Source organism: Mycteria americana, chromosome 2 (genome assembly GCF_035582795.1).
Source record: "Mycteria americana isolate JAX WOST 10 ecotype Jacksonville Zoo and Gardens chromosome 2, USCA_MyAme_1.0, whole genome shotgun sequence".
In the NCBI taxonomy this organism is placed as follows: domain Eukaryota; kingdom Metazoa; phylum Chordata; class Aves; order Ciconiiformes; family Ciconiidae; genus Mycteria; species Mycteria americana.
The window spans coordinates 135,038,973-135,065,920 of NC_134366.1; the positions used below are offsets into that span (position 1 = coordinate 135,038,973).

Here is a 26,948-nt window from a genome sequence, read left to right on the forward strand (position 1 = left end):
TTGATTAGACTGGAAGAATCCTGACAGAACAAGTTATTTATATGTAAGTATTTGTGGATTGGATTTGTGGAGTGTTGCGTTCACAACTGTAATGGTAACACAGCTGCAAAGATCAGGCTTATTTGAAACTATCCGAAAACAACTGTTTGAAAATAAAACTGTGATGAAACAGTCAATATGACACATTACTTTGAAGCATGTTTAAAAAAGTATAAGTGATTATATTATAATCTGAAGTCATGAAACTTTACAAACCTGGAGCTTCTGGATCACTTACTGTCTTTTCCACACCCATATCATATTCATATAAAACTGTAAATTAAATAATAAAAAAGATTTTTTAAATTAAAAATATGAAATATTTTTAATACTCTTTATTATTTTAACTTGCATCCATAATGTGTCTGTCAATAGCTAAATGTAGCTCCTTAGTTGAAAACTGACAAATTAAAACCTTACAGACAGTTGCAACTTGACACATGGCACTCTAATGGAAGGTGTTGGGCCACCCTCTCTTCTAGTCCTGTTATACTCTGTATGAAAACTAGATCCACAAGAGCCATTAGTCTCCATGAATATTTTTTAATAGTTCTTCTAATATCAATAAAAAATGTAATCTTCCCCTATCCTCAAAGTTCTAAAGTAGCTTCTTTACTAATTTGCAGGAGGACCACTGGTGATGATCTACAGAAGACAAGATAAGAGCCACAAATTAGACCTCGAGAAATATGTACATTCACTTCTAGCATCACAGATTTAGAGCAATTTATATTTTTTCATTGCATAGCTAAATATGTGGATTACTTTCCTCTGTGACTACAATTCTTTGTGATGTTATTAATATGCTCAGTATGATACATCTGACAACACATGGTACTGAAGGTAAAGTAACTATCCTTTTACTTTGGAAGTATGACAGCTTGGATTCTAAATCAGTAAAACTGGAAAGCAGTGATCTCCCACAAAGATAGGAATAAGCAGTTTTAGCTGTGTCAAACCAATAAAATTATTTTTCTGTTATATTTGGCATCAAACAAGACTGTAAAGTCCAGAACTAACATTTAGCCAAAGAATAAGCAGCCTAGTCCAAACAGAAATCAATGTCTAATGTAAATGGAAGAGGCTGCCTGTACTACGAAGAAGCATTACTAGCATTCAGAAGAAAATACTTATCAGATAGCAGGGAAACTGTAATATTCACCTAATGTTTCTTCATAATGGGAAAGATGAGTTAATGTCACTGTATGTGATAACAAGCACAATATGAAGATGACTATAAGCTAACTGGATTAGTCCAGGCAAAATTTCAAAAAGCTTTAAAGATGAACCAGGGTGTGCAGACAGTGCAAGGATAGTTCAGAATGAAGCCCTCAGTGCTGACTCACTCTGACAGTATAATCAGCCATAAAGAAACAAACAAGTCCTGAAGGAAAGGTTACAAACTGGATGCTTCTGAAAGGTGACAGGTTCCATGTGAGAACACAAGTTTCTGACTAATGCCAACAATAATAGGCAAGAACCTTAGCATTATAGACTGTAAGACAGTAATATAAGCAATAAATCTCATTCTCACTTTCTTAGACTGTACAACCACAGATGTCTTGCCTATCCAGATCCCAATCATACACAACAACAAGAAACACAAAAAAGCAAAAATGAAGTTTTTTGCACCAATGAAAGCAGAGTTTCCATACCTATCATCTGTTCTTTTTAAGAACCATTTGCAATAACAAATATGATAGAGTCATCTCAGAGTAAAAATATCCAAGACAATCAAGAACAGTTTTTTGGAGAAAAAAAGTTTTTTCAAAATTATATATTATTAAACCAGTCTAACCTTTTCTATTTTGCTTTCTCATATAATTTGCTACATTTAAGCAGAAAACCAATATCACAGAGTTTGGAAAAACAAAATTATACCTTGAGCTTCACGTGGTTCAGGCTCCATTGCTCCAAGATCATCTGCCAAAAGATCGGCATCTGAGAAACAAATATGTATTTACAAATTTTAAAATTTGTAAATCAATACATGATACCACAAACCCTGTAACAGAATATTATGTAAGAATAGAGTCAAATTTCTAAGCAGAAATTCTAAGCAAATTTCTTCTAATGCCAGCAAGTTATGTATATAGATTGAAAGAATACAATTTGTAATTTTATTCTTATATATAATACTGAGAATGTGTATGAACACATAAACTCTATACACATTTGCTCAAAAAAAGATGACTCCACAGAAATTTCTGTGTAAATGTAAAGAAAGTAGAACATATTCACTTTGCCTTCTTAACAGTAATTCTAAAGATTTAAAGTAACTGGAATTTTAATTTCTCCTCTATTCCCTTACTTTAACTTGCACTGTGGATGAACAGAAGAGATACAGAGATAAGGAGGTATAATAGACCTGGACTGAAAAGAATTACTTCAGCTGTGAAGAAAGAATCTCAGTGTACTTCCAGCAATCAAAACTTGTACAATGACAAGTGTACATTGTACAAAAACTTGTACAATGACATCCATTACATGAGTTTTTCAAAAAAAGGTATTAAGATATATGTAAAATTTTCAGCACTGCAGATAAAAAGCATTCAGAAATATTTTTCCCTAAGTTGGATTCAGATCATATGATTCTGTTTTAATATTTTGATTACAAAGAATTTTTATCATCCTGTCAATGGCCTAAGGCAGCAGGATATGAGCATCTTCCTTATATGATGTTATGTTCTCAGCAGGACTTGCAATATAGTTCATGTGTAACATTCTCTTAGAGACACACATTCAAAGGAAAGTAGAGCGGGAATAAGTCTGTCTACAAAAGGCTGTGCTAATAAACTCTTAAAATTTAGTTTAATAAACTAGAAAGTCCAGAAGCAGACTCCGTATAGATACTACAGAAGTCCCTCTATTGGGAGGAAATATGCATACTTGGAGCACAGATTAATTTGTTTAGTTGAAAGTCAGTATAGCAGTAAGTAAACAATAATATATAGTTACCTGGATTCCAAAACACATTGCATTAAAATACCTCATTTTGATTTAAAAAAATATGTATTTGCTAAATAATATTTGCTGTGGTTGACATCTGCTAGGTCTCTATTGCAAGTAAAAATTACAAGTTTTTAATGAGACATATTTCAATTTCTCTGTTCTTACTGTTGGCAAAAATTTAATTTTAAATATATTTAGTCATTCAGATACCTTTCTGAACTGAGTCTGGTGTCTCATATGCTTCTGGCATTTCATTCTCTAATTCTCTGAGCAAGTCATCTGTTGTAGGAGCTTCAAAAGTTTCTCCATGTATTTCTTCCTTCACTTGCCACTGGTCATTTATACTTTCATCTACATCTTCGTGCCTCTCTCCTAATCAATAATACAGATTGTTAGAGAATAGATACTCTTTGGTGAATTCTATTACCAGCACATATTCAGTCTTCAGCACACCCTTTGTGTTTTTCAACTAGTCCCCAAAGGGAAGGGGGAGGAGGACAGATGACTTGTCTGCACCTTCCAGCAGTCTAAAACCAAAGTATCTGCACTGACTTGTCAGTGCCTTTTTCGCTCCTGGAGAACACCACAGTAAAAGCCATCTCTGTTTATCCATTCTTGCACTCTACACAGTATTTTGAGGAAGTTTTTTGTCCACTGACTGATTTGAGCTACTACTGCCAAACACCTCTGCGTAAGAGGCCACAGTTTTAGGATTTGGTGACTGAACTTTATGAATTTTCTTGAAAATGACAAATTAGCTGATTAGAATGTTTTGTGCAGGCTAAAGTACTTTAAGCGCATAACAAAACCAGTTTCTGAGGTTCATCTAGCCTATGGCAGTATTTATAAATTCTTCAGTGATTTTTAAGTGTTAATGCATTACCAGGCTGGGAATGGAGAGCTTCATGAAGAACAGACTCAATTTCCTCTTCCAATTCTGTGTCAGCATTCTTGTGCTCTAAAAGGATTATAAATTGCAGTGAAGGTAAGTGCAAAAGGCAAAGTCTAAACATTCGCTCAAGGCTTGCAGCTTTTAATAGCCTCCATAAAGTTCCTATTCCATTCCATAAAGTTCCGTAGAGATTGACTTGGTGAACCTCTGCAACTCATGCAATTACAAAAACAATTTGGTTTTGCTTACTCTCCAGTATGGAAAGTATTGCATCGATCACATCAGATTCATTGCGAAGATGATTTGGAAGAATTTATCTACACTGCATTTTCTGCACATATCTTTTTCTCAGTGGCAGTAACATTAATAACTTCAGATAACTAGTCAAACCAAGAATTCTCTTCTAAGTAATTATTTTACTAACACTTTCATCCACTACTTTCCTACAATTTATGCAGCAGTATTAGCATGTCATATATGACAACAAAATGTCACTTGCAGAAGTGGGGTTTTGTTGGCTTTATAAACAGGGAAAATAGATGCTAATATTACAATATCAAGGTCTTCTCCTGGAAATTCATAGCAGAATAAATCACAAACTGATTTCAAGGATGAGTGACTGTCATCTAACACACCAGCCCAGGATATAACAGGAATTTGTATGAAGTGTTGCCTTCACATAAATGTCCTGAAATTAACATTAAGAAACTCAACAGCACAAAACCAAATAACAGCTGCATTTTTCAAATAAAGATCCAAAATGGTACCAGTTGGGGGGGGGGGGGGGGGAGAGAGGGAACGACGTCTTAACTTGATACATTTTATAAATGATTACTTAAGAAAAGTAATGCAAGTCTTTTAAAACCAATTCTATATTCCATTTTATTGACCATATGCTCCATATTTGTGGGTTATTGTGTTAGGTTGACATAAACATGAAGTAAGAGAAGCCTCTTCAAGGAACAGGAAAAAATATGTACTCTCTGAATAACACTAAAATGCAAATCATATATCTGAAACCTGATGTGTAAAAATATTTTTTCTTGAATTCCTATTGAACCTAATAAATTTTACTAATACTTATAGGGCTTTTAAAATGTTTAAATTATTATTTTCAACACTATAAGCTGTATTTATTGTATTTATGATATACTATAGGTTTTAGTGGAAAAGTGAATATTTGATTAATCTTGTGAAGTTGGTTGTTGTTGGTTTTTTTTGTTTGTTGGTTTGTTTGGGGTTTTTTGGGTTTTTTTTTTTGTTTTTAAGGTGCTGTTATTCTGACTGGATATACTGTTGCATACATATCAAAACCACAACTGTACATCAGCAGAAAGTTATTCTGATGTGATATGGTCCCAGTGGTAACCATGAGAGCTGACAAGAGTGCCTTCTATACATTTAAATTATAAACTTTTCATGGTCAGTGATTTATATAAAGTTATCAACAGTGATTCCCTTTAAATAAGTTGTAGTGGATAAGCAACACATAAAAATTGATGAAAGATTTATTTTTCTACCCAAAGAAATAACACAATGAGTTTGCATGCTGAGGAAACAGAGTTATAATTCAAATGAAGCATCATGTCTTTTTTTTCACCTATAGTTTACAAAAGACCTTACCTGATTCGACATATGACTTCTCAGCAGGCTCGATGGTCTCCTCAGATTCTGGTGATGTTGGCTGTGCTGGGACAGATCTTTCTTTAAGGCCTGCATTTTTCAGTTACAAAGTTAACTTCATGCTCTTTTTGATCTGATTCAATTATAAACTAAGAAAGTTCTTTCAATTAAGTTAAACTCTCCAAAACATATTCAAATAATTAATCACAATTACAGGGCTGTCCTGATATACAGTGATATATATGAAGACTAAAGTGTATTCAGATGGTAAACATATGTGTTTTGAAGACAAACATACAATGAGGGGGAAGAAAAGGGACAGAAATTTAAGCACTTGCCTTTATTTTGAAGTAAGTGAACAAATGACTATGCTATTCTCAACATCTATTCAGTACCCAGAAGAAAAATAGGCAGCAGGGTTTTCTCACTGTTTTTCTCTTTGGGCAAAAAGTGCTTCATACAATCAATTTTATAGGTTTTATGAAGAACTAATTTGAACTTTATAACATGCTGCTCAGAATGAGAAGAGGTATTTTAAATTCATATGTTAAATCTTAGAAGATCTGATGAAGAGACCTGTAGTTTCTTCAAAATACAGTAATCTCAATCTCCAATTTCTTTTGACAACTAAATTACTACAGAAAAAGTATGACTGAAGGAACGTCACCACTAAGATGCTTACTATCTATACCACAGAGTCTTTCTAGATCAAAACACAATGAAAAGAAAGCAACCAATAACAGCAATGATCAACACCAGGGTAAGAGATAAAGATAATTCATAGCCTTGAAAGATTATGTCACATCTTAAGACATCACATCCTCAAGAAGGAATGTATTGGTATTAGCCTAATCCTCCTCTCAACCATGCATTACGAAGGATTCAAGCAAGACTTAAACACGAGAGGTTCAGACCAGATATAAGAAAAACTTACACACACACATGCACCCCACACACACACCCTACCATGAGGACAGTCAAACCAGTGGAAACAGCTGCACAGAGACATCATGCATTCCCATCTTCAAGGTTTTAAAGACCACACTGGATAACAGCCAGCGTAACCTAGTCATACCTCTGAGATGACCCTGTTTTGAGCAGGATGTTGGAATAAGGACCTCCTGGAGTCCCTTCCCAACGGAATTCTCCTACAATCCTACATCATTTTTTTCAGGTTCACATTTAAGTATAAGTTCCGAGGTCAATTAAGATAAAACTACCTTCTTAAATAAACACACATGTGCACAATGCCCATAACAAACTAGCTTCTCAAAAGCTGTATGCACAGAAATCAACAGAAAAATAGTATATAAGAAAGCAGAGGCTACACTATAATGAACACTCCTGTACTGCTAACAATCTTGTAAAAGTAACTTTAAGTGGAACAATATAAGTATTATATTTCAAGTCAGTACAGTTTTCAAAAAACATAATTCCCAGGTTTCTACTGGAGTCAAACATACCTCAATACAAATAGGACTAGTATGCCTCAAAACAGCTTTGTGTAAACTAGAGAGATTTCATTATTTTAGGCATCGTGAGAAAAACATATACTTATTCCATTATCCTATATGAGTAATGGGAACAGGAATAACATAATTAATCCTACTTACACCTTTTATACTATTTAAATTACACGAAGGTAAGTAGTTAGGCTGTATCTAAAAGTACTGTAACTAAGAGTCCACTACTATGGAGTCAAGATCAGAAGCTAGAAAAAAAAAAAAAAGCCAAATTTACACTTCATTTTTTGCCAATTTTCTTCTGTGTCAGTAAAAAAACCCAAAACCATTCAAAAATATTACTAAGACTTACATTCATATTTCACTGCAATAATATTAATGGCTGCAAGAGTAAGAAGTTACTTCCTTCTACAATCATCTTTAACTACATATGGAGACAAAAACAGTTACTTATATTAGTCACTGTCTCGCCCTTCAGAATCTGGAAGCGTAGAAACAGCCACCCTGCTTTCACAAATACAGTTCACTTCCTTTACATATACACCTCTTTAAATATGTCCTTATATCCTCCAATAACTTACATCTCCAATTCCAGACAACCACTTGCTCTGCTTCATGAACAATAAATGGATTCAAAGTATTTCAAAAGATAGTCAATATTCCACAGCCAACAAGCACTTAGGGTGTGTAAAAGGAAAGAAGGGACTAGCAAGAATATTCCTTTGTTTTGCTCACACATTTCTCAACGTTACTTTCCAGTTTTTTATACACATCTATCGTGTTTATCACTGATTCCTATTAAATCCTGTTGATTATGTAATATGTTAAGTAATTTACTTTTTGTAAGATACTATCTTCTCTCATCTTTTTATCAAAATAAAGTTGCACTCAGTTTTTACTTGTGAGGTACATTTTTGAGCTTATGTGGTAACTTGCCATATTAAGTAGAATGACAATAATATTTCATAGAGATATACAACAGCAAAACAGATCTCTGGGGCAAAAACCTCATTTTATTGTGTGGTTATCTGTACAGCTTGGAGTGCTGCTCACATAAAACATTCTTTGGAAAAAAAACAAAACAAACCAACTTTTTTTAGAACTAGATAAACTTTGGGTCATAGATACAATAATACGTTAACCAGAAAGGCACCTCATTCCAAATTTCACTCCCAGACAGTTACAACTTCTGTCACATTAGGGGAGAAAATTAGAAGTGATGTGCACTATACCACTGTGCCACCATTCTTGAGAAGTGTGATTTGAGTCCTCCTCTATCAAATATGTATCTTAACACTTATCAGAGCAAAGATGAATAAACACATCTATCATCACTGAAACTTAAAAGAGAATGCTCATTATGCAAGTGCATTTATTAGATCTTCATTCTGTCGAGTTTTTTCCTAAGCACTATAATGTTCATAACTCATACATCTTTTCCCTCCTTCTTCACACATATAAATATTTCGAAAATAGCTCAGTATATCACCTCTGTTAATTATCACAGCTAGAATCTTAAGCTACTGCACTATTTTCTACGGCTTTCATTTGAACTATTTTTCATAAGTTTCCTCAAAAAAAAAAAAAAAATCAGATTATATCTTACCCTATTACCACCGGGGGTCAAAGCATCTTACAGAGACATGTATGTGCTGTATTGAAAGTCTGAGGCCAGTGTATTGCCAACTGTTATACACAAAATTTAGGCAAAACCACAAACGGAATCAACCTTTAGGACTTTAATCTTACACCATCACCCACATACATATACTCATGCTCAATTTAACTCCTTAGTTTTGTTTTCCTTAAAACAATACTGCATTATTACAATAATAAATCTTAAAGTTTCATTACAAATTTTGTTCTGAATCTTGTGTCATTTTATTGTGCAGTTAATATTTCAACATACTAAGTGATATTATTTGCCTAGTAAAATTAGAAAATATTCCTTTTCCATATAAACTTGAAATCAAGTATAGATTCAATAACATACTGAAATATCTCTGAAGAAATGTTTTGTAACTTTGTTTATTCTAATGAGGCTGCTGGATAAATCATTCCTCAGTGCTAAAAATACAGAAGCTATAAGAGCAAACTAACACAGGAGCTTGCTTACAGAAGTATCACATACTTCAAAAGCCTTGTTTGAACAAAATAGTTGCAAAAATACATAAGCTGTTCTCTAATCAAGTTCAACCAGAATACAGTAGTAGTAGCATATCACTTCTTAAAATGTGATTGGAATCCAACAATACCCATCAATGGTGAAATAGGTGGCCTAATTTTCAGAAGTATTCATTACCAGAAACTTGGAAAACTCAGAAAAAATCAGGACACACTAAACTGAAAAATGACAGTGAATCAAGTTTTCAGACCTAAAGACAGCTAAAAAAGAAAGAAAGGACAGAAGAAAAGCAGAACATATTGTCACAGGATCAATAAACAAAAGTATTGCAACACTTTGGTTAAGTATATACTGAACTCTCATAAATAATGCAACACTAAAGTTGGTTTGAGCGTTTGTGTATAAAATAGTTTTCTCAGTCTACTTCAGGGAAAAAAAGTTTAGCAGGGAATAATTTACATTCATTTGCTAAGTTCCTATGACAATACATTCTATTAATGCTCCTCTTGGTTGTTTTTGTGAAACAGAAATATTTTTTTGTAAGTTTCCACTATATGTGTCCAGATAATCCTCTTAATATTGCTTTTAAACTTGTATTTGATATACAACATTACATTTTCATACCCACATCAAGAAAATAGTATTTTAATACAAGGAAACAAAGAAAGGGGAAAACAAACAAACAAACAAAACCAGATTTAGAATATGCTTGAAGTAATTGCCATCAATTTGATTCTCTTTTCAATACACATTATTAGCCAGGCGTATTAATATATGTACATAACTGAGTTTCACAGCAGACATTTTTGCTTTGTGTTTACAATGCCAGTACACACTTAACAGTTTTCAAAAAATGATTATATATAGCCTTTCTTCACACTTATTTCCAGAAAACATTATCTTCTTATTGCCATATTTACCATATTCATATAAATATGCTGAATTTTTAATTCTTGAGGTCTGTTCCTCATTAGCACAACCAGAACTCTGTTTATTTCTTTTCTTTCTTGTCTTCCTTGGATGGGTTTTTAACTACCTTTTTTGTTTCTTTGTCTTTTCCCACCTGAATAGTACCATCCTTTTCACTGGCTGATTTTTTTGTAGCCTCCTTGGACTTCACATTTTTGTCTAGGCTTTTTTCCTTTTCTTTTCCTCTGTCTCTTTTAGCCTTGTCAGAATCTTTCTTTAATTTATTCGTATCAACAGCTTTCTTGTCCTTTCGATCAGTGGCATCTTTTCCTTTCCTGGCTTTCTTTTTTCCTTCCTCATCTTTGATTTCATCCTTCTTGGATTCCTGCTTCTCCTTTAATTTCTTGAGCGGTTCTTTAATTGCTTCTTTTACTTTTTAGTTTTTCATTTAAAAAAGAGGAGATGTTCAATAAGAGAACCATTCTTAGATCAGAAAACATCATAGGAGCAACTATCTAAAAGCTTTAATCAAATTCTTAATGTTTGTTACATGCCAATTTAAACTTGTACAATTATTTAAGCTTTAAGCCATTTAAACAAATTAGTTCTAACTTTTAGCAATATCTCACACCATGCAGCCAGCCAATAACCTTAGCTTACTGCAACTGCATCCAAATAAAGCATTAATCTAGTGAAGACCATGCCTCTATTATCTTACTGTTAGCTAGCTTCTGCAGAATGCTAAAAAACAGTTTTGTCTGTGAGCATGAAAATCACAGTAAATTTTGAATCTTTGACAATGGTATGACCATTGTAGGATCTAGAAATGTCAAGAGCATCACCAAAAGAAATTTTTTTCACAATATTCTCAACTTCCTAAAACACAAATGAAAGTGTTATAACAACACAAATGCATACTACAAAATTTTACTGACATTGTTACCTCAGATTAGGCCAAGACTTAAAAACGTATCTTGAGTACATATTTTACAAAAATAAGAAATAAGTACACCATAATTAAGAAGAAACAGCAGTGTCCTGGTGAATTAAATCAAGTCCAAAAAAGTTAACTTGGTTTGACCGTATTCAGTGAAATCAAAGTAACAATTGTGAATTAATTCTTACATCTTCACTTTTCCATATGTAGCATTATTAGCAATACTTTTTTTGTTTGTTTTACTTCTGGAGTTGTATCTCTTGTGCCTATTTTCTCTATTTCAATTCACATTTGGCTGTGACATGGTATCTAGATAATATATCAGAAGAACAGTCAGAACAGCATCCTTGAATTTAAATGTTCAATATTTACTTCCACTTTGCCCCCAGTTTCAAAAAATATTGTCAGTACCAGCAGCATTCTCCAGAATAAGGAATTTTTAACTCAATAAAATTTAGAAATTTTTCCATTAAATCTCTGTATGCAGTATTTGTATTTTAAAATAATACTCCTACATTATTAAAAAAGAAATAAAGACTTTATATATAAAATACAACAGCTCTATTTTTATTCAGACTTTTGAGAGAAACTGCAGTCTGCTGAGGTAAAAAGCAGGCAAGTGACAACATTTCCCCTGTAACATCTGCCTCTAACCACTGTGTAACATTTCTGCAAGTGAACAATTCAATCACACAGCTCAGTATATCATCATGGTTCCTTCCAACTGTTTTTTTGGCCTAAAGCATTTGAAATATATCACACCATTTCTTCATTCTCATATCACACATTGAAAAACAATCCAAAACTCAGGAATTAATTATTAAATGACATTTATTACATTCTTGGAAACACACAATTTGCAACCAAGTCATACCAAGCACAATGTGGAACAAATGCTAAAAATTTCAACTTGCATGCAAGTTGCTAAGAAAAGTCACATTCATATGAGCATGAGAGCTTATCTAAGCAAATGCACTTTTTTCCTAATGAGACCTTGTATTACAAACAGCGTGCATTTTTCACATACCGCTAGAAAAAACACATTAAAGTCTAAGTGTCTTCAATGCAACAAAGAGACTGTGTTCTTTACATAGCACCATGCTGTGTGGAGATAACTGAGCACATCTAAAAAGTTAAGCACCTGAAGTACATCTGGTAGTTTGGTGTTTTGCTGAGGCTAATCAGCTTTTTTAGTCTCTCTGTTGCACTGAACACATTTAGACCAGTATGTCCTGTTCATACAGCAATGTAATTATAAATAAATATATGGCATGAACTGGTTGCAAGCTATCCCACTTGACACTTTTGGAAAATTTTTAAGTATCATCACTGCAATCAATCTTGCAAATAATATTAAAGGGGAAGTTACTGAACTTTACCTAAATTTCTCCTCCCATAAGAAAGAAATAGATGAAACTATTTAAGTACAGACTTAAGCAGAAATTAAGGTGCTCAAGTCCAATTACAATATAGTAATAGTATCATGAATTGATGAAAGGTAACTAAAGGAGGACTTCACACAGATCAAAATCTGCATATACATCAGAGCTTTTTTTTAAACATGCAGAATATGAAGTTAACATAAACTACTTATAATCCAAACAAGACAACTGCTGTAAAAAAATCTGCACCAAAAAAAAAAAATCTGTAGTTAGGAAAGCACTCTCATTGCCATTAAATTACAATTGGTAGTAAAAAAACTGACTGAAAAATGGGGAGGATAATAGTTTGTTGCACCATTAGACAACACTTAGCCAACATAGCTAGTATTAGTAAACATTATTATAACCTGCAATCTGTATTTGCAATGCACATGCATTTCAGACATCATTATCTGCATAAAGTTCCACAAGAAAAAGAACATTAAAAATACCTTTGACTTTAGTTTTTTTCTTGGCTACCCCTCCTGGCTCCTCACCTGATTTGTTGCAAAATGGAAATAGGTTATGAACACATCTGTGATGTTCAACAAACATGACATAAAATTTTCCAATCTGCCATGCCATGTAAAAAGTTATGTTTACATAGCACACTGCAATGCTATGGAGAGACACCAAATTTTAACTCATTAAGAATAAAGCATCTTCAGTAGCAAGACCACCACAAGTACTGAGATGGAAGAGTAATTAATCCAAGAAAAGTATCACATTACCCATGAACGCTACTTGAGATGCTTCTTAACTTCTTACAGCTAGCTCAGTTCTCTCCAGACAGCGTGATGCCACGTAATTATGACCAGTATCCCTGCTGATTTCTCTGCCAGGTATTGTGCCAGTTCTCTCAAACCCACTAACTTATATTTCAATATAATTTTATAAATATTTTATAAACATATTAACTCAAAAGATCTTCAGGCACCTGTGTACTGTAGATTATATAAATTGAGTATTTTCTTACAATGAATTACAATCTATGTTTCTTTATCCAACAGAAAATACATCTTCTGGCAAAGGTATTGCTCATATTCCAAAAAGCAGTTGCCACTTCATTTCAGTTAAAATACTTACTGCTTTACTTAAGACTATTTAAGACTGTTAAGACTTTTGTTAAAAAAATAAACATTACTCTCCAAAGTCAGGTGCTGTCCTCTTTCCCCATTGTAGCTAACAGAAATCAAGGTCATTCAGCACCTTGATTGTGCTTTATATCTAGTTCCACAAGAGGCGTGAAGGCAAAGCCTTCCCCAAAATACAAATAATAATTAGCCTCATCTTTCTAATCCCATAAAGAGATTGGATTATCACCATCCTGCTGTGGATTAAGACCTAAACCCCATAAACACAACTACCTTAATCACAAAAATCATGTTCATTGCTACCCAAAAACCAACTAGAAAGTTAAAAAAAGTTATGGTAAATATACATTTAAAACTCATACATAATCTTATTAAACTAGAAGAGACATTCCCATAATAATAAACTAGAAGAGACATTCCCCTAGGCTTCTCATTCTGATTTATAAAGCACCTACATTGGACATGTGAACCTTGAGCTTAAGTTTCCAGAAAACAATTAATAACTACCCAAACTGTGTCAATATACCTCAACATTTATTCTTAACAAACAAAACCCCCATATCCTATGCTAAAAAAAAATTCATAAATTTAAAGAATGTAGCCATTAAAGTAACTGTAATCAATTTGTATCTAATTTCTACCTTACATGTTTTCAAAGTATCAAGCATTGACATTATGGCCAAAATTTCTTAAAAATGGGTTAGCTAGGTAAAAATACAATTTTTAGATCAATTTCCTTACACACTCATACCTAGGATATGAAAGCCTTTTTAAGCTCTTAGCTCACAGATTACCATCATTGCTGAAGTCCAGAGTTCTCACTTGACTAAATTCATTATTCAATCTTATTATTTCTAAGCAGTGTGCAGAACAATAAGTAAACAATTGTCTCATATAAAAGGAAGAATAGAATCCAACTTTGTTATACTACAGCATCAATGAAAATTAGCAAAGTTGCACAAAGCCATATTTAAATTTCTAGCTCCTCCCCTCTTTTCATAGTAAAATTAAATGTTACCGAATATCTTAAGATACACTTTTAAAAACATGTCTTGACAGGGAAAACAGAAAATTTTACAAAGACCTGTATACACAAAAATTATCACACAGACATTTGAATTTATTTTTAAATAGAAGTATATGCACTATGTTGAAAGATTACAAAATACCTTGTTCATTGATTATTGATATTTCACTTGTTAAATATTCAGGCAAGCAGTAATTTGTTTCAATCTGCTTTTATACAATGAATAGTGTTAAGATTCTCAGCAAACCCTCAATGCATGACATAATTCTGTAAATCATGTATAGTTTAACATATTATGAATAGACACATTTACAGGAAAAGTATGTAGAATAATATATTTCAAAATCTTAATATTATCTAATAATCACAAGACAGATATCCTGCTGCATCTTGATTTCTACCTGGACTGGGTCCCTACAATGGCTACAGCACATGGAAGTCTCATTTGTGAACCCCAAACAGGCTGAAGCAAGACATGGGTGCAAAACGCTTCCCTTTTCCAAGATAGCAATGTCTTGGGGCATGTGATAAAATCTGGGCATCTAAATAAACTCATTGGCAAAGACTTAGGTTCTTACAGCCTTGGGGCGCACAAACCAATGTCCAGAATTTTATGAATCATGTAACTGAACAAGTGGACCCTTATTCTAAGTTCCAATTCAAGTGTCTTCGTACTTTTTTTGAGCTAGTTTTTAAGTTCCTTCTTTTTTTCCACTCAGTGCTACATTATAAGTGTCCAGTGCTGGCAATACAAACAGAAATATAGAATTTATAACCACATATGTAGTTATAATGTAATGTCAGAAATGGCTGCTACTGGAGTCAGTTAATTAAAAAGTAGACTTCAAAGTTAACATAGCCAGATAGGTTTCCAATATTTTCTAAGGAGCTGCTTTAAACAGTCATACTAAAAATTAAATATACATGTCAAAGTGGTTAGTTTTACATAATGTTTAATGGTAGGTAATTTAGTATCTGTCCTGGTTTTGGCTGGGATAGAGTTAATTTTCTCCCTAGTAGCTGGTATAGTGCTGTCTTTTGGATTTTAGTATGAGAATAATATTGATAACACGTTGATGTTTCAGTTGTTGCTAAGTGGTGTTTACACTGGTCAAGGGCTTTTCAGCTTCCCATGCTCTGCCAGGTGCACAAGAAGCTGGGAGGGGGCACAGCCAGGATAGTTGATCCAAACTGGCCAAAGGGCTATTCCATACCATATGGTGTCATGCTCAGTATAGAAACTGGGGGGAGTTGGCCGGGGGGCAGCGATCGCTGCTCGGGGACTGGCTGGGCATCAGTTGGCAGGTGGTGAGCGGTTGCATCACTGGTTTTTTTTCCCTTGGGTTTTGTTCCTCTCTCGCTTTCTTGTTGTTTTCCTTCTCATTACTATTACTATTACTATTATTATTATTATTATTATTTCCAATTATTAAACTGTTCTTATCTCAGCCCACAAGTTTTCTTACTTTTGCTCTTCCGATTCTCTCCCCCAGCCCACCGGGGGGAGGGTGAGCGAGTGGCTGTGTGGCACTTAATTGCCAACTGGGGCTAAACCACAACAGTATCTTAACTGATTCTTTGAAAATTAGAATGTTACAAAGCATTCTAATTCTGCAACAAAATCCAGTTGTTTCGCCTATTTTTCCTCATAAAAATCTTCAAGAACCTCCACAAAAAGAACCCCCAGGTGAGAGCACATCTTTAGAATTTCAGCATCAAAAGAAAAATATATTAATACTATTTTTATTCAGAAAGATAAGCATTGCAAAACAAAAATAACAGATAACACAAAGCACTTTAGTGTTTTTGAGCAGTTTCACAGATGTTGACAGATAATATTCTCATATTTAACAATATATTGAGAAACCTGAAGTTTATTCTTGTATATGCAAATTTTATATTATTCATTTAGTAATACTAAAAACTTTAATATCCTTGCTATACAAAAGGCTTTGCCACTTGAAAAAAATCCCTAGAAATCAATTTCACCACAACATCTACCTGCATAAACCCTTTTAACCTGCCGCATCATGAAACAAATGTAAGCTAATTAAGGTGGCTTATCCACTTACATGTGAAAAATGAAGAGGCTACTTCACATTTACCACAGAAAGCATACGGTCAAGATTAGCACTAAGCAGCTGACAGACAGAACTTGCTACCCTTCTGCAATTTGTGCAAAGCCTGGATAACAGAACAGAAAGTGTCAAGCTTTAAACATTAGGGCTTGTGTTCAGACTCCTGCCTTAATTCATGAGGTCCCATCAAAAACCTCCTTCACCACACAGAAAATTAGCAAAAGATGTTAAAATTGCAGAACTAAAAAAGGAAATACAAATCTGTAAGCCAAAACCATTATTAACCTTTTTTCTCTCTTTTTTGTTTTCCTTCTCCAGCAGAACTGCAAGTCAGAAAAAGCTATGATTGTTTGCATATACACCTGCACATAATTATTAATATTATTCTGCATTTATAATATGCTACATTGGATATACAAGATCTTCTGTTAAACAAAATAGCTTACTGACAGAAGGCTAGCACCCACTTACCTTAAACTGAACTCATTACCTGTATGCAGATTGCCAAGCATACCACAGCCTGTAACTCTCCCAAATGCAAAAGAGCTTTTTTAATTCATATCAACCAGCATTAAAAAAAATTAAAATACTCTCGATACATTCTCAATAAGTTGCTTTAATATCTCTTGCTTATTTAATTGCCTAATTTTAGAAGAAAAGTTCAAATCGGAGACACAGGGTAGAAAGCAGTTTCTGAAGTCAAAGATGCGTACGTTGCATCTTGTATGAGAAGATGTAACAAACCAACAAGCAAGTCTTGCCTTTATTAGCTTCATCTTTAGCAATCTCTCCTAACTGACCATCCGAAAGACAGTATTTAATGTATTACATGATACTGTGCCATCATTATGATAGCTGCTTAACCGATGGCAACTGAATAGGGAAAATAGTATGCATCTATCCAAAATGACTGAACTGTACACAACAGCTTTCCCCAGCTCTCAAATACTAATCAAATCATGTTTACAATATAGGGTTTTTTTTCCCCCCATTTGACCATTAACTTTTATGAAATGAAACGAAAATCCTTCTTATGCATTCTTCTTCTACCCCGCCATCCAACTGTAACCTATATGAATAACTGTCATAAAAAAAAAAAAAAATCACTTTCTTCTAAGGCCAGTCAATGGAGACTAACTAATAATGCAAAATTACCATAAATTGAAACCTACAGGCGGTAAGACTTATTCACTGACCTTGAAACAAATTTCAAGTGTGAAAGATTGAACACGCTTTCAAAAAAGCTCATTCTTTGAGGAAAAAAAAAAAGTTGCAATAAGCATTTCAACAGATCAGCAAACAATTTTCTGTTTATCTATTCAATTCTAAGTTATTCTATATATTATGAGCATTGTGGTTTTTTTCCCCCATATAAAACACTGTCTTATTTTCAAATTAAATATTGTTGAAGGTGGTCACAGAAATCTGGGGTTCAAACCTTCCATAAGTTCTCAGCCATTTCAGATATATGGGTATTAAGTCCCCCCTGTCCCCATCCCCCCCATTTTCTTTACATTAGTATCACAACAAAGCAAGCAAGAGCTTATGCTACAAAGATTAATGCAGTATTTTTTTTGAAGGTTGTAAATGTCTGCTGAAGACTGGCTATTAAAATATCAAACATTTACCAACACTAGAAAATGGCAAAGAAAACCACCCTGCATATTTCTAAAAATGATGGCCAAACTGGAAGACTACAACTTTAGTCCCAGACATTTACTTCTGCAGCTCTGTAAAATTTAGTATAAATGACCTGTAAGGAATATGAAGGTAGCTAATGAAAGTTCCATGTTCAATTTAACATAAAAATCACTGAATTTTGTTTCTTTACTAACTACAAAACGTAGGAAGTTCCTATCACTTAAACAATATACTTTCCTCATTAAAAACATGGTTTGCTGCTTATTTGCTCCTATTTTAAATTCTCAAACCAAGAACTGTAGGTAAAAACCAGCAGCTTTGCCTTCTGAAATAATTATTCTAAAATAATATCAGAAGGCAAAGCTGCTACAGCTTTCCACCTACTGTTTAAAATCACTTTAAAAGTTTTCTGGACTTTTTTAAAACTTTAATATACCAACTGTATTTTATGTAACTGATAGTCACAACAAATCAAACTAAAAATTTAGTTTTCAGTTTCCTCAACTAATTTCAAACACTGTGTGGACTCAGAAGCAAGAGTTGAGATACAGTTCAGTTTTCCTTGCTTATTTGCATATCATACTCAGCTTAACCTTTTTGCTGTTAAAATGCCTTTTTTTTTAAAAAAAACTGCCATGCTGATATAACTGAAGACTCATCTAAATCTTATTACCATCCTTACTAGCCAAGTTCTGCTTGCAATCACAACAATTAATGCAATTCATTAAAATCAAACTCTTCTATCCCAGCTTCAGGAGACCTTCGACAGCTCTGCTCACCACTGCTAAGGGTTGAATTGTTAACAGGAACAATACAAGGCAAGAGTGAACACTCCTGAAAAAAACCTATATTCTGGAAACTACACACTCTAGAAAGTTATTTACTGTTAATATGTCCCCTAGGTCTTCTCCCCCCACCCCTTTTTCTCCTCCTACAAATTCTTTATTCCCACTATAATTGTTTTTGAGCGGACTTCCACACCCTTAATAAAATCAACAAGGAACTTCCATGGTATCAAATCAGAACTTTCTTGGCCTGCAGTTCATCTCCCTAGCCCAAGTTAAACTGATGTAACCATCATTTATTTCAGTGCCTGCAGCTTTCTCATGGTTCAAGCAATCTATTTATCTCTATTTCACTTGAAACTTCATCAGATTATCTATAAATTTCATGATACAGAATTCTCATAGTAGATGTTTTCCTCCCCTTTTTGGCTATCTAGTTCCATTACTGAAGCATCTACAATAGAATTCAATGTTCCATGACAATTTTTCTAATTCATACTGAGAGATATTTTCCCACAATAGTGATGAAACTCTTTTTTCTAATTCATATTTGCTTCTAAAATTAAAAGAGAAAAAAAAAAACCAAACAAAACAAACCAAGCTTTCTTATTTCTTATGTCTCAGATACTCTGCAAGTTTCTTCCACCTGCTAAGGAACTTCTCAGTAATATTCCACAGATCCACCAGCATTTATTTTCATAATGTACAGGGGTTTTTTTATTTTCTTTGCCTTATGCTTCACATATCTCATACTAAAAACCATTAAATGTACATGTTATTAACTTTCTTATAAACTAATCCTCAAATATTTGGAAGAAAATATGACTAATGTTTATGTGGCTCTTTCATTTGTAAATCTTAAGCAGCAGTATTAACACTTCACAACTTTTTCTTTTTTTTTTTTTTTTGTTTAACACTTCACTTGCTTAACAGTAACACACTTTTTCTTTTTTATTACTTTTTAAAGATTGAGTAGAACCCTGAGTTGGATGATTTAATGAAAGTTTTTTGAAACAGGCATGTTAAATTGCTTTAAAATTGCCATGCCAAAGCAACTGAAAAATCATTTAATTTAAAAACAGGTTAAAATTTCAGCCTGAGTCCACTAGTGTTAAAACGTGTGTATAAACTTTATATGGGAAACAGATACAAACTTAAGCATTATTAAGCAAGTATTAAAATGATAGCTGTTTCAGCTTTCAATACCTGATACAAACTGCAGAACACAATTATAAACTCCCCTTTCTATACCAATAACAGACAGCAGACAGAATTCATGTACATGAAAAATATTTTTGGAACAACTGTCATAAAACAGTTTCGCAGGAAAAGGATTAAAATTTGCAAAACTGCATTAGGTTCTTGAATTTAGCAAGGAATAGAAGACATTACATTCTAATTTCCAATTAGTCTTTAATATATTCAGTATTACATTAGAAATACATAATCACAGCTTCCCATGTCCATAAAAGGCCCACCTTAATAAAACTCAAACAAATTTAGAACAGCCCTTGTGGTGTGATTGTTGTATTAAAAAAATGACTGAAAACTTAATTTGAAAACAGACAAATCAGTGGGAATAAACCATATAGTGACATTATATCTTCTAATACAACAGATGTTAGCTAACGTAGAAATAAATGTTTCTGTAAAATTTTCAAGCACTTTCAAATGAAGTGCCTTTATTTGAACAGGTAGAAAGAATCTATCTGAGAAATCAGTGAATCACAAAATAAATTATTTATTAAAATTATATTTCACAAGAGAATTATCATTGTCATGTCTATATTAAGGATTAACATATAAATATGTATTTACATAATGCAGTCAAGCCAGAATAATTTACAATCAAAGCTGTTACCAAACGCTTTAGTTAATGTTTGCTAGAAAGATAAATGTTATAGTGTTAACAGTAGAGGTTATTACACTTAGCTTTGTGCACAAAATGCACAAATTGAAGCACATACAGAAACCAACTACACAACCGCAGATACACGTTTCATTCTACATATTTACACAACTGTGTAGTATTTGTCATCCTGTCACAAAAATGGAAATGTCACCAAAAAGCTTTCAACTAGCGAAACTACATTGCATGGCTGACTTTAGTTCAATCTTTATAGCGTCCATTTGGGAGTTTTCCCTCAATGCCATAAATTCCTGTTATATTAAGACTGATGATTTCAGGGACATTTTCGAAAGCCAATCAAATTAGTCTCTCAGTCACTGGTTCTGTAAATCCAAAATAACACAAGTCTTTTTTCCCTGAACCCCTTCATTCTGTGACGTACCATCAACATCATCTGCAGCTTCGCTCTCTTCTTCTTCTAGTATTTCAAAAGGAGTCAAAACATCATAGAGAAATGAGAGAAAGCCATAAAACCAATCAGAGCTTTCCTCTGCTAAAATATTAAGGACTTCCTCAAGGGAATCAATATTTTCATTACTGCCATCTTTGGTCAGGCCTACACAAGAATAGAGGAAAGGGAGAGAGAGAGGGAAGGAAAAAAAAAAAAAAAAAGAGACAGCAGTTAGGTGGAAAGAGGAAACTGTAAAAGGAGGATCTGTGAAAGACATCTCATGTCATAGACAGCAGTCTTTACAGGAATGCTAATTAGGAAATAGAAAGATGTTAAGAAAGTTGAATCTTTCAAAGTACAGACTATAATTTGGACAATAAACATGCACAATATTATGCCAAAATCTTAAAAAAAGGCAGCAGCTTTGCTTTCCCTTCTTCCTAGTCCTAAAACCAAATCCATTTATATTCTATTTTCTTGCTGCAGCATTTACCTTTAGACAGTTTTTTAACAGTAATCCTCCACTACTTGAAATCATCCAATTTGCCTTTTTTTTTTTAAGCCATCATGTTCAAATTTGAGAGCTTGCAATTGACAGCTAAGAATAACATTCAAAAGCAAACAGTATTTAAACAAACTTGTCACAGACATACCATTAAGGAGAACATTTATTGTACCATGCAGAATTTTGATTTTGCTTAGAATTGAGAACTTGAATTGCTGGGGGTTGTTTTGCAGTTTTTTTCCTTGTTCCTTGATTTTTTAACATGCTTCTTAATCATTTTTTTCTATGATATATATTCTACATGATATACTTGATCTTCAGGAATTAATTCCAAAACTGAGGATATTCATTTTTATCTAGTGTTCTGTATAGGTAGCCAATATAAAGGGTATATGTATTGTTACACAGAAAATCTAAAGCAGGCTAAAGACAGCTAAAGTAGAGATGGCCAGAGCAGCGAAGAAAGAGCTCGTCACTTCTAAACTCTCTGATAGCAGGAGTTGCTATCTTGGGCTATGAGACCCACTGATATAACTGGTGTTTGTAAAATACAAATAAGCTACCATTAATGCTCTTTTTTTTTCCTCCTGTTTTTTTGTATTAAAATCCACTGGTTTACAGTTATTACTAAATAACATTTCAGCTTTTCCATTCTGGGAAAAGTACAACAGAATGATCAAGCAATGACAAACGTCAATTATTGGTAAGCTTTAAAGCAGGAGAGGGAGTAATTTCTCCCACTTCTAACCAGAAAAAAACATTCATTTGTGTTGGAAGGAGAAGCAGAAAAGTGGGCTAAGGGTGAAGACAGATTGTTGAGACATAAAATTAAGTGAACATGTTGCACATGCAGACTACAAAGCAATATTAGGTGCAGGTTAATGATACGTTCAAGATAGAGGAGTTCACGGCAGAGACATTTAACACATTTCAACACGTTTTTCTTACAGCACATAGTGAAAGTATCAATGATAATTCTGAGGAAACTTCCAAGTCCATGATGTTCCACATCCTTGTACCTGGATGTCCAGAACCTCTACTTGAGTGACCAGCCATTCTCTTTAATTTTTCACTGGATGGCCCAAAGGTTTAAAAATGACAGATTGAATCCAGGAGGCAATCAAGGTATTATAAATATCCCTCTCCAACTTCTTCCATGGCTTAGTTCTATAAAAATTAAATTTTATAGACTTAACTTTATGCATGGTAGTCAGTCATCATTCTAATTTGTTTTCAAAATTTGGACCAAGCAAGATGTAAAGACATAAACCAAAGTAAGTATATTTACTGAAGAAAGAAATCTCAATTTAAGAATGGAAACCTGAATTAAAAAAAAAAAAAATCTAAGTTATAAACACAGAATTATAAATATTTGTATCACTCTATTCTGTCGGAATCTGGCATTACAAAAAAAAAAAAAAAATTTAAAAAAACATTCACAAAAGACCCTGGGCTTTAGATAGCATTTCTGTAAGCACGTGAAGAACCATACAGATGACCCTGTTCTTGCACGAAGTCAAGAATAAGATTCTTAGACAATTATCTTTATAAATTATAACATGGAACACAGCAGCATATTTTCTTTGAAAAGATTAGGACACCAAAGGGAACCATAGAAACTGGATGAATATGTCTTACAGTCTTTACCATAAAAACCACCAAACAACAAAACCCCAAACCCTTTCTTTACAATTCTTTACAAAATCTATCCAAGATTAATATAATGGCCTTTGAATCTAAGGGGGAATGGGGGTGGGGAGAGACACTTCAGCCTTAGTTACAGAAAGTAACACATTATTTCATGTATTTTTTTTCTTTCTTAGAAAGAGTTAAAGTAAAAAAAAAAACCAAACTAATTAATACTCAGACTGGTTTTGGTCTTCATTCATCCCCATAATCGAGAATAACTGCTTCTCAAAGTAAAACTCATGTACTGATAAGCACACATAAGCATGGTAAGAAGTGCCTGAAAATGGTAACAAAAATGGAACTGCCCAATCAGGTAGCCATACCATGCTAAATCAGTGACTCACAGGAAATAACCACTTTATTTCAAGAGAAGTCTAAACATTACAATTTAAATCAAACAGTAATCGAGGGAGTCAAAATCTGTATCTATTCAACAGTGTTACTGCAACCAAGGGGGCAGAGGACTTGCCTACATTCATTTAACAAGACAAAGCCCTTCTGCAAAAATCTTTTACGAGAATGAGCATATGGAAGCTTTTAATATTTGAAGGTAGAACGTGAGAAGTAGAACATGAGAAAAATAGATTAGAGTATGAAACTTATCCTAAACAGCTGAACCGTACAAAAGCATTAACTCCTATTATCTCACCACAGATCTTCTGAATGTGCAATCTTTGTACAACTGCTTGCAAACATCTTTTTCTACTACAGGTGAACCAGGGGAAAAAAGTTGGTTTACAGAAGCTTGGATTCTACTGTTTACTACCCTTTGTTCGCTGATATACTAGGGTGTTTTTTTTCCATTTTCTGCATAGCCAGTCTACTCTGAACTAAATGCACAAGAACAATACATTGATGACTTTCTGTAGCTGCAGTTCCAAAATTGTACTAACTACTGCAGCCATTTAAGTAGAATTTCTCAGGGTATTGTTGCTTGTTAAAAAGGACTGAAGCATAAAAAATGGCTCAGCTCTAAAGATTCTATTACAACAGACATTGGTACTCCCTATACATGCATTTTTTTGTAATACTACTAAAGCCACTGTTTCTCTGTACTGAGTTCTCAAGGACAGAGGTACTTGACACTCTCAACACTCCTCCTGAGAAGGGTAACTTCCTTCAAAGAACAGAGCCAGGTGGACAAAAAGTGGGAAGAGAATTACTGATAACAGCAGCCCTCAAAGGAACATATTAAGAAGCCTCTCTTTCCCATTACCAAAAGGAATTCAGTAAACAGAACCTCACAAATACCTGTGAAAAAGAAAGAACCTGCAAGATAACCGCAGACTAGCTTCAACAAGTTTGCATTTCCACCCTGGATAATTTTTTTTATAAACGGATACAAAACTAACTCAACAAATATTGGGGGGGGGCGGGGCAAAGAGGAAGAACACACTTCTTGCACACCGTTTTTAAAATTACACAAATACCTCAAGAGAACTTAATCATCAAACCTCTTTTGATTTCAACAAATAAAAAGAACAGATCCTATCATACCTTATACGTACAAGAAATAAAATAATAAATTTTAATTATTCTATTTAGGTGTGCCCAAGTAGTACAGAAAACTACTAAGTTATCAGCTACTAAACTATTCCTTGAAATATAAAATAAACTCACGCTGGTAGAAGCATTTCTCAAAATTAAATTAAGAATTATTTATCATTTATATGCAAATTAAATATTTAAATTTGTAGCAAACCCTAAAGATTATGGAAGTGGACAACACTAAACCACTGTACGTGCCACAATTTCAATATACAGTAGTTTAGTAATAGCTAAAGAACAGGAAAGAAAAAAGCATATGACTTCCTAGCATTAAACACCAAAGAGTAGTATCTCCTTTTTAAGTCAGTATTATATTAGCAGAGAAATCACTTGCTTTTATGGTAGTCTGACCCAGAGAAAAATCCCAGAAAGTAACAAGTCTTCAAACACAGCATATGTACTAACAAAATCCTCACAAATAAAACATAAAAGGAGCTATGCATTCAATATTTAGAAAGTTACCCTAATGCAGTTGAATATAGGCTTACTATCTGGTTTTCTTTACTACAAAGACTTAATTCCAGAAAACAAATTCCTCAAGAGGGAATCTAGTCTTCCAGTTTCTACATCAATGAAATAATTTTAGTCTGTATAGTGGTGTTCATTTTTTAGTTCATATGAAATGTTAAATACAATCAAGCACAATAATTTACTGGGAACCTCAGTTAATAATATTATATGTTAGTTATTAGAAAAAAATATCTTTTTATATTCATAATTTTTATCAGTCACGTAACTTTTCAAAATGTACCATTTGTTTTGTACTGCAGAAAATATTCTTAAATTTAAATGAGATTAAATCATATTTCTAAGCAAGTATTCAAAAATAATAAAAATAACTTTTGATCTGTGACCTTTTAATGTCACATTTGAAGTATAAGGTTTAAATGCATGATAAAACAAGCTTATAATAGAAACACTGTCACGTACTGGCAGAATTCCCAGCTATATCAAGTTGTATAAAACAGAGACGTAACAAAGCAGCAGCATGTTTCTGGCTACCACCTTGGCAATCTGAATCCAACTAATATGACCCACAAGAGATTCATATCCACTTTCTATACACTACATAACAGACAAGAAAGATTAGGATCAGAACTATACAAAGTGTTATCTTATTCACCATTTATAATTAACACCCAATTAGTAGCTCTGAAGTCATTCAGAGCACTGGAGATTCTTTGGAGTGCCTCTCACATTCACACCACTGCAAACTGGTTCAGTAACTTTGATTGTATGGGTTTTCTTTAACCATGAAGGGATTAAACAAATGAAACCCCCCAGAAAAACTTGCTTATTTCTGCAAACATAAGTGGGGAAAAACAAACTGATGATAAACTGATTTTTATGGAGTATGAGTTTCAAATAACAAGCCATAACGTCCTAATTAGGGACACGGTTTAGTGCTGGACTTGGCAGTGCTAGGTTAACGGTTGGACTTGATGATCTTAAAGGTCTTTTCCAACCTAAATGATTCTCTGATTCTAATATACTATTGATATACTGTTGATAACTTTGACTAGTTTGAGACACTCCACTTTGCTCTCTGCTCAAGGTATTATTTACCATGCTGGGGGTTTTTGTTGCTTTGTTTATTTGTTTAACTTGCTAGGTTTGTGTGCTCAGAATAGGTTTACATTTGAACAAATCAATTAAAGAAAAGTAAACTTTCTAACATCAGGTATGCAAGAAGTATGTATCCAATGTTTGATTGTGAAGCTGAAGATGGTAGTGCTTTAGCTGCTAGAAGATGTAGGTAGAAGGGCAATATCATGAAGCATGTCTAGTGATTTAAATTTCTCTTTGAAGATACATCGTGAGCAGAAAGACATTCTCCCAAACTACAAGGAACAGGAGCCTAAAACCAGTGTTTCAATGTCAAAGAAGAAAAATCCATGTCATGTAGGATTTCTGAAGGCC

General features: G+C 33.5%; 1 protein-coding gene across 7 annotated transcripts in view; it reads right to left on the minus strand.

The window, feature by feature from the left end:
- ASPH (aspartate beta-hydroxylase) overlaps positions 1–26,948 on the minus strand; it is a 121,626-nt gene that overhangs the window by 73,816 nt on the left and 20,862 nt on the right. For 5 of the 7 annotated variants that reach the window (XM_075494718.1, XM_075494716.1, XM_075494717.1 and 2 more), the window contains 5 exons: positions 5,507–5,596; positions 3,875–3,949; positions 3,202–3,363; positions 1,921–1,980; positions 256–312 (listed from right to left, as the gene is read on the minus strand). In XM_075494718.1, the coding sequence (XP_075350833.1) occupies positions 256–312; positions 1,921–1,980; positions 3,202–3,363; positions 3,875–3,949; positions 5,507–5,596 (444 nt within the window). Of the gene's footprint in view, positions 1–255; positions 313–1,920; positions 1,981–3,201; positions 3,364–3,874; positions 3,950–5,506; positions 5,597–12,813; positions 12,962–20,389; positions 21,452–26,948 lie in introns of those variants that run through there. The other 2 variants (XM_075494721.1, XM_075494722.1) reach the window with 2 other exon arrangements.